This window comes from Pseudopodoces humilis, chromosome 5 (genome assembly GCF_049639895.1).
Source record: "Pseudopodoces humilis isolate 2021_Gansu_Grassland_sample_001 chromosome 5, ASM4963989v1, whole genome shotgun sequence".
Lineage (NCBI taxonomy): Eukaryota > Metazoa > Chordata > Aves > Passeriformes > Paridae > Pseudopodoces > Pseudopodoces humilis.
In genome coordinates this window covers 35653575-35671485 of record NC_142204.1, presented here as the reverse complement: position 1 = coordinate 35671485, position 17911 = coordinate 35653575, and the positions used below count along the sequence as shown (strand labels likewise).

Sequence of the window (17911 nt, the reverse complement as noted above, 5' to 3'; positions counted from 1 at the left end):
TCTTAAAGTGCAGCCCTGTGACGTTCAGTCAGTGCTCTTGAGGCTGACTCCACTGAGGATCAGGGGAAATATGGCACTACCTCTCACAGTTACCACTTCCCATGGACAATAACTACTCAGGTCAGCATTGCTGAGACAAGCTTGGGAGCTCACCCCATGGAATATGAAGTGGTTTCCAAAGCATAATCTCTTACTAAAATCATTTTCTCAGCTTAGGACAGCTACAGGACAGGTAGATTGTAGCTGTATAAACAGCTCAATTTCTGGTTTCTCTGAAGAGTGTATTTATCAAGTGATTTCTTGTCAAAGCAACAAAAGTGATGCTTAGTTTTCTGACAATAATAAAATATTTTGTTGGTTCACTCACCTGCCCCGTATACAGGAAAACGATTTTTCTGCACAGGACAGTCTTTCTAAATGCAGGGAAATCTATTAATAGCTATTCTATATAATAGCTATTTGTGGAAAATTGGTTCTCATTTCAAAAATTTGTTTACTTATTGAGCTACATGGGGGAAGTTTTATGTTTTTATCGATATTTCATGTTATTTTTCTTTTCTTAAAGTACATGGGTCCTCATTATCACTTGTCTCCAGCACATCCTCTCTCTACTCTACGGTGAGTATTGATATTTTAGAAAAAAGTTCTGCCTGCCTCTGTTCTTGTTCATTGTTCATGAAAATTTCAATACTTTGAGACGTAGAAGAATTAGAATTTTACTGCAGTAAAGTAGGAATGCTTATTTTCAGCTTCGTACTACTGCATACTATTTTAGAAAACATTCTTTTCATCTCTTTATGTGAATTGCTTATAAACGTTTAAAATCATCCAGTATACATTTTGAAAGCTAAAAAATAGGTGAAAGTCTAAAAGTGTCTCTTTTATGGGGGTCCTTATGCTATTGTAGTTGACCATTTTGAGTAATTTTGCTTACTTTCAGCTAGTGCACAACTTAGAAAATTATTTTAATATAAAATCCTGGCACTGTTTGAGGTGAACTTCCTAAAAACCAGAAGATTGCCTTAGGGTAAGGGAGGTGTAATTTGGAGTTTAAGTGTCTACTGATATTTCTTGTAAGTGACAGCATTTAGATGTTTTTACAAAGAGAAGAATAACTTTCTAAAATTTTAATCTTTGTTAGATTAATTAGATTGAGTAATATCTGTTTTTATCTCCAGAAGTTGTTCTGGGTTTGTTTTTTTCCCCTCTATTTTATTGTTGGTTTGGTTGGGTTTTTTTTTTATTTTATGGATTTTTTTTATATATTTTGCATCATTTATTGTTTTGGTTGTTCCATGACAAGAAATCATCCATAGGGGAGAAGTTGAACATGTTTGGGCATTCTCTTGCTGATACATAGCAGTTGCTTTGCAGCCTCCTCACAACTACAATTACATGTTGCAGTAGCCCCTTTTCACAGGAGGGCAACCCACTTACCTGCTTTTATCCCATACATACATGAATAGTGTGTGTCCCCTCCATGTGTCCAGTTGTTGAATAGTGTCAGCTGGCATTCCAGAGATGGACTCCTCTACCCAGAGTCCACACCAGCTGTTGCCAAGCTCATGCAGTTTGATGCCTTTGGAGCATGTGGTAGCTCTGTCTCAGTGCTAAACTCATGTTAGGTTCAAAAGTATGTTCCATCCGTGCACAATGGTGCCTCTCCTAGTTCTGTTTAATCATAAAAAGGTTCATACAAGAGCATATCTCAAACATCAAGTACACTTGCCTTAAACTGCAAGTTCCAAGTCATTCCAGTCCAGACCAGTCCTGAAATATCTGGAAGCGGGAGAGGGGAGGTGAAGTTGGGAGGAGTAGAATGTTTATACAGGCTGGCTACATGTGAGGCACAACTAACATTCAGAGTTAAGCTTCTCACTCATGTTTTGGTGGTTGAAAAAATATTTGGAGCTATTCCCTGTCTATGAGACACTACAATAAGTTTGCTTGGGAAGGTGTGTCAAAATTATAATTCAAGCTTTGATGTCAAATTTTAGAAGAATGTTATGAAACTGATAGATGAAAAAAATCAAGTTATAAAGTGACACAGGATGCCTTCAGCACCCAGTAAGTGAATAAATCTGTAATAACTGTGCTCTGGTGTTGTGTAATGTAGAAGGAATTTACTAATACTTACTATTTATGTAACCTGTTATCTTTGAACAGAGTATCTTGGAAATATTAACTAAACTCCATGATAATAAAGAATGGTATTTTTCCTACCAAATAAACTTTAAACTATTTACAGTTTCATACTATAAATATCTTCAGACTGTGAATTTACATTGCAGCTGAGCCCTACTCCTGGAGTAATGGATTATGTAGGCAAGACAATAGAAGCTGCAGAAAAATCTGAAAAGAGCCAGAAAGAAATTGGTATGAAAAAAATTACTAGGATTGACTTTTAGCAAAGATTTTTGATCTGAATTTCTGCTGCTTGAGCTCTCTGTGAAAACAGTTTAAACTTTTCAGCAATTAATCAGAAGATGCACAAGTGGAGTATAGAAACATGAAAGGTTTCACATTTGTGTCACATCAGCTGAGTGAAGAGAGCAATGGGATAGCTTCACAGGGTTATCTCAATTAAATTTATCAGATTTCTCAAGCACTGTCTTAAGCCTAAGTGCTAGTGTTTTCTGTGACCTAATCACTGGAGAAATTTAAAGTACTAAATGAAGATCAAGACCTTCATGTATAATTACCAGAGGATAGTTGAAAATCTTCAAGTTGTTCTCTGAAGATAGTTTCTTTGAGAATTAGAATATGAGATTCAGAAGAGACATTTCATTATTTTCTGCCATTAAATAAGTCCAATTATACAGAAGTTCTGCATTCACTACTATTTTCTGTATATATCGGCTTTCTTCTTTACTTGCATTTGGGTTTTTCAGGACTTAATTTGCACAGAGTGGAAATCTAGCTTGTAGAGATATGCATGTACAGAGATACCCATTTTGTTTCACAGAAAAGCTGTGAATGTAAAAGATATAGTAAACTGATTCAGTTTTGGCAGTGAATTCATTTAGCCCTGTGAGTAATTGAAAAAATTATGATAGGTTGTCTCCTGTTTCAATCTCCTCCTGCTCAGTAGGTGAAACACTTAAATATTCACATATTTAGTTAATTGCCAATTTCTCACACTGGCTCTCAGCATTAGCTACACTTTGAGTCCCTAGGCTTCACTGATTGTGCCAAGCCATGCTCAGAGGAGTTGTGTAAGGACATGTCATTTGTACCTTAATATTCTAAGACCTCAGAGAAAGAAAAAATAATCCTTTCAAGGATGGGATGCATGCATATCATGGAGAAGTAGATTGAGAAAAAGAATTTATTTTTTTCCTTTTAGAGCTTATTGGAACAATGCTGAATCATGGGTTACAATGGTGTGAGCATGAACTTAAGTAAAAACTGCTCAGATATATTTGGTTGTTAGAATCTATTTTTAAAGCTGATAGTGTGTCCAAAATATTGGTCTTTCTCATTCATTTACTTCCTTCACTGCCCACAAAATGTGACTTGTGGGAGCCACCTCTCTGAACTCAGGAAGAGGTAACACTTGTGCATTGAGGGTGTTGTCTGGTGACAACATGTAGCAGTCCCTGCATCAGCAAGTTTGGTGGTCCAAGGACAAGAGCCATGTCCCCACATGGTGGTTTTAGGAAAAGATCAGCAAACCTAATTTTTTGCTTTTGTTGCCACAGAAGAAATCATAAGGGGACACTGTCACCTCAGTCCCTTTGTGACTCTTCATGCACTACATATTTGATGTAACAATAATGGGAATAGAATATCATCTTTTTTTTCTGTGGGCAGATCTCCTGTTCACAAACATAGATTAGAAAGTTAGGGTGTTACAGCATGTGTGTCACATCAGTGCTGAAAAAAATATCTCATTGTACTAAATCATCCACTGCATAGTATTGTGTCAGATATTAGAGCAGTTTCAGCAAAAAGAATTTCTAAGTGTTGCCAAGGTAAATATTGTAGCATCAGTCTGTTTAGTGACTGCTAACAGAAAAGCATATATGGAAAGAGTTGTTTTCCAGGAGTTTTCTCCCCTTATGAAAGGTAAAGCAAAAGAAACATTTCTGTTATAAATCATTAAAATCCTAAGAGCCCAAAATGAATGCCTAATACAGGCTCAAAGTCAGTACACTAATTTGTAATAACACAGAGTAAGACAGTCCAATGCCAGAGAATATCCTGAAGAACCCTTTCTGTGGGTTTTCTCAGTGTTTCTAGTGTTATTTATAGATAATTCCTCTACCTACATTTTCCTTTTACTGCTTACTTCTCTTCCACATAATGTAGACTGCTTCTCTGAATCTGGGCCACTTCAGACCATGGGGTCGATTGATTTCCAGTACATTAACTGATTCCTATTTTATGTTATGAAAGGGTTCCTTTCTCATGGCATGCCATTCTTTTCCATTAGAATCCCACTGAAGCAAGATTTATCTGTCCACCAAATGTCTCCTGAATAGGGCTAATCCAATGCTTAGAAACTGAATGACTTTCAAAGGTTTGCCTTACAGTAGTTTCGTTTCTTAGCTTGTTGAAAAAGGTTGTAAAAAGCTTCAATATATAACACCATACATTGTAATATGGAAAATACTTAACTTTAAATAATATTAGTGAGTTTAATTGAAAACTTTAACATGCCTTGATAGCCTTTAATATTTTGGTCAGTATTCTGTATGGAAGAAATTACATTAAAATTCAAGTCCCCCTCACCTTCCTCAATGTATGTTTTACAGGTATGCTGTCAACTTCTCTTATCAGAGTTTACTTATTATCATATTAGGAACATTTCTTGGTATGCAGTAAGACAAATATAAATCCAGGAGCCCTAATAATCATTGCAGCATAAAAGTTGTGTCAGACTAAGGTCCATGCAGTGAGAGCATAGTAAATTTTTGTTTGTATCTTAGAAATGTAGCTGCAGTTTCTGAAGTTCTCATCCTGCTGCCCTTTTCTCCACCATTTAATTTTGTCAGTATGCTGGCAATCTCTTTGGGGTTTCAGATGGAGCCCTGCCAAGCAAGTTGAAAAGAGTTCCATTTATTGTTTTTACTGGATACCTTCCTTAATTGTAATGGATACATGAAGCTATTCATTTCACTTCACTGTAGCTGGCTTTTTTGCTCTAATACCACAATTATGTTGCACGCTGATTCTAAGCCATTTCCTCTTTGTTTTCTTCCAGGCAGAAGAAAAGGCACATTCAGAGGTAAGAACTTTCCTTCAATTTTATACTTCTGTATTGCCTTGCATTATAGTAAGGGAATTATGCATTTTACATTATACATTTTATAGTTTGTTGTTTACCTGCTTTGGCTAAACTGCGTAGTTGGCAGGGAAAATACACCCTGTGTCTTTGCATCACATTTTAAGAAGCATTGGTGAAAACCTGGTGCAGTTTTTAGTGCACTAGGTGTTTTCTTAGCATTGTGCTGAAAAAAAGCCTCCTGTCTGTCATTCTAAAAAGATGAAAAGAATCAGTGAGAGCTGGGCGTTGAGTGGAGGAGTTGTGATAGGTCTGATTTCAGACTTAATACCACTCAGTGCAAGATCTAAAGGATTGTGCAATTCAAGGTAAGGTGCTGCCTTTCAGGAGGAAAAATACTTCAGATGGTGGCTTTGAACTTCTCTCCCTTACATTTTGCATTATATTAAATTTCTGAAACTGACCACTTTGATGGATTTCAGAGCAATGCAGATTGATTTCAGATATAAATCAAATTTGACATGGAAAATAGCTTTGTTCTCCTTACAGTGTATAAGAGTGGGTGACAAGCCTGGGTCAGCAGCTGGATACAATTACAGCCTTTCTCAAAATGAAGTCCTGGTTGTATTAAAAGGGCACCAAAGAGTAGCAGCAATAAAATACAGCATCGAGGGGTGCATTTCCACTTCACAGAGCTATGTGCCTTCCAACTCCTGCATTTATGCTGCTCCTATTTTTAGTATTCTAATCAAAGTCAACAAAAAGATATTTTGAGGAAATTGAACAAATAATCATATCCTTCCTTCCTTGCTACAGTATATTTCAATATAATTTTGTCTAAGCTTACATCTCTTAAAGTTAAAACAAAGGAGCTGAAGAGGCATGCCATAGCTCAGTAGTGCAAATTACAATTCCTCGTTTTATTGCCTTTTATATAAGGCTGTATATAGAGATGAAAATATGTGTTTCTGCATTATGTTTTCTCAGTATCTGGATCTGCTTGAGATGGTCTTACAGCTGTTGAACAGCACTTCATGAGACCTACCTTTGTGAATTTGCAAGAATATGATGAAAGCTTAAGCTGGAATGTCAAGTAATTGCATTTAAAAAACAAAGAGGAAAATTGGAAAAATAAAAGGGCCAGTCCAGGATGGAGAGCAGCTCAATAATCTGCCACTGTTGCACTGAGCTAGTGTAAATGACTGAGCTATTTTTGTGTTATAGAAGTACAGGAAAATGTTCATGTTGCTTGTGCCATATTCCTTATTGGTTTTTATGGGAGTCATAAAACTAAAGTACTGCAGTGGTCTTTACTAGTAACTGTAAATGTTCCCCTTCCTAGGGTGGTTTTACCCATTTTACTTCTCTAGTCTGGAATAATTTATGTCTGAATATGAAAGGCTCGTCAAAGTGGAGCTCCATGCTGTGCTTGATTCCAATACAATGTCCAGAAGTCCCTGTAAGATCTCAGATAGGGTTAAATGAGCTTAAAATGATGTGCAAGCTTCATGCTTAGTATCTACCCCAGCTGAAAGGGAAACAGATATTTTTCTTAAGGATTCTGTTTTTCATTAAAGGATGAAGGAGTCTTGAGTTTATTTTCATGTCAACAAGCACATTTAAAGCTACATTTATTTTTTTTAAATTGGCAAGCAAGTTTCTGAATACTATATAAGGTTTAAAGAGGTTGCATGTTTTAATTGCAGGGACTGTAGGAAGCATGTGTTAGAGAAAAAAAAAAGAAATACTATTTTACCTCACCTAATTTTAAACATCCTTAAAGAAAAAAAGTCTGTGTCTGAGGTAGCCATCAAAGCCTTCTTCATGCCAGGCAGTGTGGGAGTACATATCTCACGTTATCTTAGTCTTATGTAGACATTCAACATGTGTTGTTGCATCATGTCTACAGTCAGGCACAGTGAACCTCACCCAAATGCTCTCATGTTTCAAAACCCCAGGCCACATCCAGGGCGGCTCTCCTTGATTGCACTAAGCCTGTGTTTGGAACTTAGGGGATTTGGTAAAAAACCCATGACATTTCCCTTGCAAACAGAGGATATCACATACAAAGTAATTAAGCATTTTCCCATATGTGCTCCCTTAATTGGAATCCTGGCTCATACACCAGTTAAGTGTGTGAAACAATTGGAGCAACACTAAGAGACAACTTCTAATAATTTGTATTTCTGGATAGTTCTAAGATTAAAATCTGAAGCTAAGACATTGTAAACCTATTGGTGGTCTCTCAAGAAAACATAAAAAATAACCACAACAAAAAAAATTGATTAAATGCTGACAGCAGTCTGTTTTTTCTCTAGCAAATTCAGAAGCTACGGAGGGAGTTGGTTGCATCACAAGAGAAAGTTGCTACCCTTACTTCTCAACTTTCAGCAAATGTAAGTATTTTTGCATGTGATGATAAGTAGTATCAGCGAATATGTTATCAATAGCTCTTACTCAACACATAATCTTGGAGACTTTTGCTGTTTATTTATTTGGGTTTTTTTCAAGTTAATAACTTCATTACATTTTTATATTGCCCCAGCCTCAAGTAGAAGTAATCTTGTGGATATGGAAAGTAGGAAATAGAAATGGAGAGTTTCCACACTTTGAATGTGACAGTCCTATCCTGTTCAGTTTCATCCTTTTCTTAGAATCAATTATAAAGAAAAGCCAAAAGTAAGGAGACACAACCAAAAAAAGGCATAATTTGCATATTCTAATAGAATTCATTAGAGTTTCATTTCACAAACCCTGCAAAATGCAGTCAGGTGTGAAGGAAAACACAGTGTACAAGTTATACAGAATCTATATGCTACAAAAACAATGCTGATTTATAACTAATTTAAACTGGGCTCTTTCACAGAGAGCTTCCTGGTGTTCCTTCCAATTGACATATATTGGTAATATGAGTTATGGAACATGTTATCTGAAAATAACTCCAGATACATAATGCGAGCTACAATCCTGTCTGGTTGCTGTGGTTTCAGGTGAAGTTACTGAACAATCTAGTATTGTGATTTTTAAATGCAGTTCAGACTATAATTATCAATACTATTGTGAGTGAAATCTGAGATGCAGTTAGAAGAATATCATTTTGCAGTTCAAGAAAGCAGTTTCCTGATATGTCAGGCAGCCAGTACCGTGCCCTTCTTTGACATGTAGGTGTCCTGAATATTTAGATTTATAAATACTGCTGATTTTAAAGAAATTATTTCATGTTGTGAGAAAATAATCTCTAGCTCTGTGAAAACTGCATGTTCACATGTGACTTCCACACAGGAAAATGTGGAAGAGCCATGCTTAGCACTTTATTCTCTGTTCAAATGGCTGCAGAGCACCTGTGGGTATTTGTTCAGCTGTAGCAGTGTAGGTTGCCAGACCTTCTGAGTACTGAAAATGAGCTAGTGAATCAGATGATGTGGGACATTGTGATGTTTGTAAATTAAAAATCTGGATTCTGAGTTGGGTTACTCGTTTTAGAATGTATAGCTAGAATAGCCAGCATATCTACATTGGGTATGGGGTTCCTTCATTCACGTGTTGTAGACACTGACCTTCATCTTTACCAATTTGGGCCGTTCTTCAGTTACCTATCCTGAGAGCAACAAACTAAAACCCGCACTGAGAGGTCAGAAGAACTAAATAAGCATGCTTTGGGTAGGTGTGTTTGCTAATGAGTCTACTGTTCTCTGCAGGGCACTTTTCTTTCCACCACAAATGCAGAGGTGCAGCAGCTCTGCATGGGAGTGGGGAGCACAGGGAGGTGATCCCTGGCTGGGTTTGTTGCACAGCACAATCACAGACATGCCCATACCCACTCTGAGTGCCCTGGTTTTTTCCAGAGGAGTTACTTTGATTCCAGCAAGCCCCTGATTTAGTGAAAGATGTGTCTGCCCACAGTCAGAAGTTGGACTAGATGATCATTAGAGGTCCCTCCCAACTCAAACCTTTTCATGATTCTAAATAGAGGTGTCGTATCTGTAAAATTAAACTGTTTGCCTGTGGTGGGCTTGTGCTCAGTGCCTGTTCCAGGTGATCACTCAGGCCCCTGGTACTACTCCTCTCTTTACTCTGCAGGCAGAAAAACAGTTTTCCCTTCTCTCCTTCCACTGGCTCAAAACAGAAAATACAAGTATATTTTTTCTAACTGCTGTGTTGAAAGGGAGAGTTGAAAGATTACTCAGACTCCATCACTTTTCAGTCAACCCAGAAATGCTCTAGTCTATAATACGGAAACAAGTGTAATAAGGTGAGGATGTCAGAGCATTCTCTGCAGCTGAGCAAATAAAGACATTGTTTTGTTTGTTTGGACAAACCGTGTCCCATCTCTTCTCAGTCTTATTTGGAAGTCCTTCACTGTACCTCTGGCCATTATCTTTCTATTAAATAAACACCATAAAGGATGGTTTCCAATAACATTACTTTTTCTAGACAAATTATCAAAGCCAGCTCCAAGTTCTAATCAGATTTGATCCATAATTCGAAGAAACTGAGTCACATTCAAAATGGGTATTTTGGCTTGCTTTTCACTCAAACTAAATCAGCTGCAGGGATAAGAAATAAATTTGGGTTGATCTGTATAAAACAGCTTGGACTGTTGAGAATCTGTTCTTATATACTGCCTCTAGGCTTCTGGACAACTAGCAAGAATGCTTTTCTACTGATCTAACTGTAAGGGCAATATTTTCAATAGGATATCTGAAAATAGACATCTGATTTTGCCTATCCAGAAGTACCCCATTTGGCTAATTCAGTAATGTTCTTTTGACTGTTACACACATTCTAATCCATCTCCATGGAGATATTCTTTAAACTCTAGACCTATAGGCAACCCTAGGGCTGATCCATTTTGCACATACATTTTTTAAATGATACAAGAGAAATCTTTCCTCTTGCCAAATCCCTAACATGTAGAAATTCCTTCAAAACTAAATATTTCAGGAGCATGAAACTTAAACACTTCAAAATCTCCAGGCATGAACAAAATTATATTCTAAATGAAAACCATCTTAAAAAGAAAGTAGGTATTTCTGGATATTGGGAGTAAATATTTTTGGCAGGATGTTCTCATGAGATACATACTTTACAAAACCAAAAAATTGAAAAGTATTTCACAATAAACCTTGTCCTGACTTCATTCTCTGCTGTTTCTGGTGCAGAAGTTGTAAAGTATTAAAACAACACTTCCACATGAATCCAAACAATTGAAAGAGACTGCTTAAATGTTTTAACAATCCTTCTGCCAGTCCTTCGAGCACTTAATATGAAGAAATTCTAGTGTAAAAGTATCTTTAAAACATCAGAAATAAAATCCATCTTGAAAGCAAAGTGTATAGTCAACTATTTAATTGTGATAGAACCACTAAAATTTAGTCTACTTACAGAATTTATGTTTAACTACCAGTTATTAAATACTTTTCATAAAAATTGTGAGAGTTATTAACAAACAATTCATTTAACTTGGCAAACTTATGGAAAACCTAGATGAGTTTCTAAATTTCATGAACTTGTGCTGCCTTAGTAATACATTTCTTGCATTTATCTCTTTACCATTTATTTTTTATTCTAAGAGACATATTTCACCAGTCACTGCCTTTAAAGGAGAAATATTCCTAATCACAAAATCTGGAATTTATTCTCAGAGTAAAATCAAATCTCTACATGGATAATACTACTGTGACCCTCATTCTGAGTCACATTTGCTCATCAATAAGGCTAAAACTTGAATGAACATTAATACGGAAAAGCTTGATCACTGCCTGTTTTCTCTGACGATACATCCGTCTCTGGCAGACTGAGAACTGTATGAACAGAGAAGCTTTTGTGGTGCCTTTGCTAACCAGAAAACCACTCTGTCCTTTCTGATGCTTTTGCTACAAATGCATTCATCTTAATGTTAGTCTGCAGAGTTAGTCCTAAACTCCTTCTGATTTCCACACTTTCACTGTCTGAAAACAGCACTTTTTGCCTTGCTGTGGTCTGGAGAAGGAAACTCTTAATAGGCATAAATCTTGTTCACTCATAGTTCATCCTGATGTGAATTTGTTGTTAGCACTTCCCTTTGTAGAACTCAGCAAATGTATTGTACATGAGTGAAAAAAAGAGCATCTTATTCAGCTTATTTCACCACTATTTGTAGCTTTCTTTGCTTCTCCACAGAAGACCACTGGTGACATTAGTACGTAAGTCATTAAAAGACTGGCAGGTTGAATGAAATTTGAACTATTTAATCAAGCCTTTGCTTGATACATTATTTCATACCAAAATCTGTCAATTGGAAGTTACAGCATTTCTCAGGCATTACTGGAAACTCTGCTGAAAATTTTCTTATTTGGTTTCATTTGTTGTTCAGGCTTTGTTGGCTGGACTCAAGTACTGTGCTTGACTTCATTTCAGTGATTAACCCCAAAGTGCCAAAGTGCTTTGCCTGCATATGATTAAATTCAAGCTGGGTCCAGCTGTCATTTGTATGCTTAATTTACAGATTTTCTCCAAGATTCTTGCTTTATCCCTGGCATCTGTCTCAGTGTGGCTGAAGGGTAAATCTCAACACTAATTCAGAAAGGGCTTGTTTTCAGTGCAGAAAATGTCCAACCAGCAGACTCCGTATGTGACTGACAAGGGCTCAAATTCCAGTGAGCAGCCTGACCCAGCCTGTTCAGAGGGACTTTGATCAGTGCTTTGTACTGTATAAAGCTGAAGGGTGCATGCTTGCAAACTGTAGTAGAGCCAGGATGCCAGTAGAAAGCAGAGGGGGTTTGCTGGCTAATGCTGTTGTTTGGCCAGCTCTGAACCGCTATCCTACAGCCAAGCAACAAGATGCTAGCAGGCAGCAAACAGAAAAGGTCACCAGATGTACCCTTGCTGCTTGCAGTCAGCCTGATCTCTTCTGGCCTTTCACACCTCCTTTCATTCAGCCTTGTCAGGTGGGAGGAACTTTATTTATTTATCTTTGTTTTATAAATCTGAACGCCACAGGTCAAATCCCAGAGTGTGTTGGAAGACAGATGTTTCATATGTGAATGCCATGCTCAGGATAGGCTGTAAACCTGAGAGCTGAGGTATTTGGGGTTTGCCTGGCTGAGATAGTTTACTAAGGAAATATTTAAAATCAAATCTGTCATCTTAGCACTGAAGACATTCCCTAAGCATAGATCTCTTTGACTATTTCCAATGGGCATTTCACATTTCACAAAATTAATTCATGTGTGAAGGATATCTACAGGTTAAGAGCTGTACATCTATGTATCTAATATGTATGTCATGTTAATGATGGATATATTTTGCTGCAGGCATACTTCAGGTAATGCCCAGTTACTTAACTCTAATTCCAGGATGTCTTTTTTCAAGTACAAATACTGCATTCAATTGTAAAGACATATTTTTACTTTAGAATGAGCACTGTATAAAGCACATGTAATACTCTGGCTACTCTTTGAAGTATTGCAATGATGTGTGTATGCCCCGAATGAAACTACTGAATCTAACACAGAGATTTCTAAGGTGTGAGAGACTGGCTGTATCTTAAAAAAAAACCCCAAACAAGCAATTCCTAAATATTTTTATATTTAGGAATTCTTATATTTATATTATAAGAATGAAAGATTGGAAACTTTTAATTAAATTAAATCATCCTCAGAAATTGAGGATTAACAACCCAATCAAAATAAATTACCAAAATTTTAAGTGTAAAAAAGTTTCTAATTAGAATTTTTAATTTCTGATGAACATTACTAAAGATACAGATACTTCTTTCTCCTTGCTTTGTTTTATTAGTTATTCTGCATTTAAATTTTTAAATGCAAAGCCTGAGCTCAAATGGTTAAATGTGTTTTATGTATACTTCAACACACGTATAAGTATACTGATAATTTAGCCTTTTTCAAACTAAATTTTCATCTTTTGTTTTTTGTTGTAGGGAAAATCTGCTTAAGTTTTCAATCAGGAGTTCCCTAGACAGCTGAATAACTGAATATTAGCTGCCATGGAGAGAGACAGAACAGTTTATTTCTCTGAATGTAAAATTAATACTTCAGTAGAGTGCTGTCTTGTAATAAACATTTAAAGTAATGAACAATGTAATTAAAAGGTTTTTTTCTTGAATAGTTTTTGGTCAATGAGACTTTAAATTGCATTTCTTTATTATTAGCAAATCAAGACCTAATAGTCTTTATATGAAATGAGTTAGGAAAAATGCATCATCTTGATCCGATTACATTTATGATGTAAAAAGTTTGGTATAGTATTCCAAGAAGGTAATGTACTCTGTCACTGGCTGAGTTTTAGCAAGAATCCTTGTGACATGGCTGTCTTTCTCTAAAGGCTGTCAGAAAAAAACAATTTCAGTGACCTTTGCTGACATTTTTAATTCTGCTTTTTAGAGCTTAATTTTTCCTATAAGTTCTTTGTTGTCTGTTTGTGTACAATGCAGGATGAAGTTGTAGCTATGGAATAGGAAAATACTTTGGAGAGGTATGCATAGTTTGGTACCAAAGTACTGTGGTTATTACAGTCTAATTGCTAGAAAAAGACAAAAGCAATGCATAATTAAACAAATTATTCCTCTTTTGAGCCCTCAGTCTCCAGTGTAATTCTCAGAGTGAAGCAGAACCATGGGCTATCAGCCAAGCCAATAGATTTTTTATGAGGCAGGAAAAAGTGAGCTCCATTAGATTCCCGTTAAACAAAAGTAATGAAGAAACATTTGGGTAAAATTCTGTAGTAGTGCATCTATTTTGTCTCTGATAGTGTTCTGGGTCTGTGGTCTTTGTCTTTGTAAATAAAACAGCATAGATTACTATGGATATTTTTAACATGTAGCTAATTAAAAAAGTTAATCGTAAGTTTAAAAACCAGTTACTTTTCTCAGAGAAATAGAGTAGTACAAACAACCAAAGGCTGTAGTATTGATTGACAGTTCTCCAGGTTCATTTTATCAAAGATTATAACTTCAAGAATGTAGCTTAAGTTACAAATGTTAAAATAAGAATATATGCAATTACTAATTAATCTTTAAGAGATTTTTTAAATTGCATATTTATCTAGTCTCATGTTTATCTGGAGTTAGTCCTTGTGTATGTGTCCTTTACCAAATCCCTAAACTATCCCTGCAGATGCAGAAAGCAGGTAGACTGACCTCTATACCCATAAGTAATTAAGTATATCTAAGTATACTAATAGTGTAGCTTACAAGGAGTAAACTTTTAGCAAGTTTAATATGAATAAAATAAGTAGTTTTCAAGACACCTTGATAAATAAATATTTATAGCAATCCAAAATTATTTACAAAACTCAAAAGTCACTCATCACTATGACAGCTCTGAAGCGGAGATGCAGAAGTAGCCCACTACTATATATATGGTAATCTTCTATTTGAGGGATAATATACAGAGCAAGGTGGCAAGAAGCTCTTTTCCATCTCCTAAAATGCAGAACAAAATCCTTTTTGGACTGTGTCTTTTCTTGATTATACCTCAGATCCAATACAACCACATTCATTCAAACAATTTCCACTATGCTTGTAAAAGCATGCAAATCTGCAACTGAAAAATTTTCCAGTGTGTGCCTGCACTGCTATAATAAAACTACATTTCCTCAGTGAGGAAGCTCAGTTAATCCATTTGTGCATATAAATGTGGTGGGTTTGAGTTATATTTCCAAGTGCCAATGTTTGGAGACTTTGTCTATTACCACTTTTGAGAAGGGAATGAGAAAATAAACATTTCCTTATGCTTTTACTATTTGATGTTGGGAGAGAAATGGATGGAATTATATGGACTTTGTTAAAAATTAAACCGTTATTTTCCCTTGGCTATACAAGCTGGCTTAGCATGCTGGAATTTCTGTGACCGCTTGCTCTTCTTTGCCTACAAAGCCCAATTCCAGTTAGATCTGATGAAGTATAATTTGTAAAAATTTAGATTGCATACAGTGTAAGACACTGTTTAAAAAAAACCAAGGAAATGTTTATTTTTTTTTAAATCTTTTGATCTGTTTCAACTTCATTGTTTTTCATACTGAGGAGTAAGACTTCCAGTTGTCAAAATTTTATTTTAAATATATATTTGCACCCATTTTAAATGTTATATTTATATTTTACATAATATATTTTACACACATACAGACATATATGATCAATATAATATTAATACACTAAGCAATGACATTTTATAAGACTAACTGTGATATTTTTTGTTTGAGGCTCAGGATTTTTCTGAAGTGTTTTGTGAAGTTAAAATTTGCTTTTCAAGATAAAGTACTTGAATTCCTGCTTTGAAGTGTCCAGTAATTAAAAATAATAGCTTCTGGACTTCTCTTTGGTACCAGACTACTTTTGGCCAATATATCAGTAAACTTAAAGCCAATAGCATTAAATCCATAATTCATTTCCAGGCAGACATACCTGAGCTAATCTCATTGTGGGCTAAAGAAGCCTGCGGAACACTGGGTTCATTTGGCTGATTCATCTATCCAACTTAGCTTAGTCTGAGTTTAACTAATATTAAAGAGCTGGAGAAAATGTGCTTGCAGGAGAAACATACTTTTGAAAATCAAATAGATCTGGGAAAGTTTCCCTGTTATAATGACAAATGTTGTCTTTCTTTCACAGGCTCATCTAGTAGCAGCTTTTGAAAAAAGCTTGGGAAATATGACAGGCCGATTGCAAAGTCTAACAATGACAGCTGAACAAAAGGTAGGTTTATCAAAGCAGATGCTTTTGTGTAGAAAACAGCCAGAAAATTGTATTAGAGTTTTGTTTAAAAAAAACTGAAAGGAAACAGGGACATCTGTGACAATAAGACAGATTTTTCTTTAATGGTTGCTGCAATCAAATTTTCATGAATGTCCAGAAGCATCTGGAAAAAACTGTGCAGCATCAGGTTTACAGAGATAGTGTCATAAAATAGTTTGAAGGTAAAATACTTAGTTTCCAGAATTTTATTAAAATATGTATGACTTTAGGTTTGCTCCATACTGAAAGATCCAGTAACAAAAACTTATCATAAGCTGCTGCAGTGCTTCATTACAGACTTCCAGCACCACCAGAATATTAAAATTACAGGGAACAAAGAAACTTAAGTAGAGAAAAATAGCTCCATTGATAAAGTTAACAAAGGTTAGGCATCCTATTCAAAAGTAAAGAGTTTGGGTTTTCACTGTGCTGTTTTGTCTAATGGGGGGAAAAAATCCTCTAAACCTGATCTGAAGAAATTTAATGTGAGTTCTTTTACCAAGCTCAGGATTAAGGGGCTGCTTAGCACCTTCCAGGATTGTACTTCTGCTACTTTCTACCCTTATGAATTTTTTCCTATTATCAGAAAGGCCTCCTTGAGCCAAACCGTGAAAGAAACTGTTTATCTGTGAGCTGCTGGTCACCACTGAAGTCTGTAACTGTCCACAAAAATAACATTTCAGAGTTTGGTTGAGCACCAACAGATGAAATGTGGCAAGATTCATTGTGAACTGGAGAGAAAATAGTTGTATTGTTTGCTTTTGTTTCATCTTATGGGGGGAAAGAAAAAGAATACAGTAACAATGGAATTTTCTTAAAACCAAAACTTTTAACTATTTTACGAAGTATAATTCCATCAGAAGATTTTCTTTCCAGGAGGGGTTAAGCAGTGACATTGAAACATATCATCAAGTTTCTTTCCCAAGAGATTTAGAACTTCCTCTTTTCCTTCTCTTCTCTTCTCTTCTCTTCTCTTCTCTTCTCTTCTCTTCTCTTCTCTTCTCTTCTCTTCTCTTCTCTTCTCTTCTCTTCTCTTCTCTTCTCTTCTCTTCTCTTCTCTTCTCTTCTCTTCTCTTCTCTTCTCTTCTCTTCTCTTCTCTTCTCTGTTGTTGAGGTTAAATTCCTTTAACCCTAATTATATAATATATAATATATAATATAATATATTACATATGTAATTATATAAGTACAGACTGGAAGGGCAGTCTTGTTGCTTATAAAAGCAATATAGAATAAATATAAAATAAAAATATATTTTTTTTTTTTAAAAAAATGTTATTTTTAAATAAAAATCAGCTGTGCATTCTAATACAGAGCTTCCTGCACTCAAGTGGAGTAATTTTACTTCAACTTGCAGGACAATTTCTATTAAACAGGGGTTTAATAATTAAATTAATATTTAACAAATTAAACCTTTCTAATTCATCCATTAAACAGTACCCTCATATATTAAAGAATGTACTTCAAATAGTTTCATTGTTTTTTGCAATAAAGTCATTGAGCTTTTCTTAATTTTATATTGAATAGATGATTGAGACCTTTTTTAGATTACTCATAATTAAAAATGTTTTCTTCTTAAAAATAGTATGATTGCTATATATAGAATAAATGAAACAGAATATGTTAGTCGACTTAAATATCTTTGGAGAGAATGTATGCATTTTTTTTTTTATTGTTGTCCATATGTTCACTCAAGCAGTCCCACGATCTTTAATTTGAATGCTCTTTTCTTTTAATTTGTTCTTTTAGCTTAGACAAGCATTGTTCTTTTGCCATTATTTTGATCTCCCTTTGCTCTTCCCACAGGAATCTGAGCTTATAGAGCTAAGGGAAACCATTGAAATGCTGAAAGCCCAGAATTCTGCTGCACAAGCTGCTATTCAAGGAGCCTTGAACGGCCCTGATCATACCCACAAAGGTATGGGTTTGTCATTATTAAAATAAATGTG

The 17911-nt window shown here is 35.5% G+C and overlaps 1 protein-coding gene across 10 annotated transcripts in view; it reads left to right on the top strand.

Annotated features, from left to right (window-relative positions):
- Positions 1 to 17911, top strand: part of NAV3 (neuron navigator 3) — a 508468-nt gene that overhangs the window by 463681 nt on the left and 26876 nt on the right. For all 10 annotated transcript variants that reach the window (XM_088054865.1, XM_088054867.1, XM_088054866.1 and 7 more), the window contains 5 exons: positions 566 to 618; positions 5207 to 5230; positions 7546 to 7623; positions 15840 to 15923; positions 17769 to 17880. In XM_088054865.1, the coding sequence (XP_087910991.1) occupies positions 566 to 618; positions 5207 to 5230; positions 7546 to 7623; positions 15840 to 15923; positions 17769 to 17880 (351 nt within the window). The remainder of the gene's footprint in view (positions 1 to 565; positions 619 to 5206; positions 5231 to 7545; positions 7624 to 15839; positions 15924 to 17768; positions 17881 to 17911) is intronic.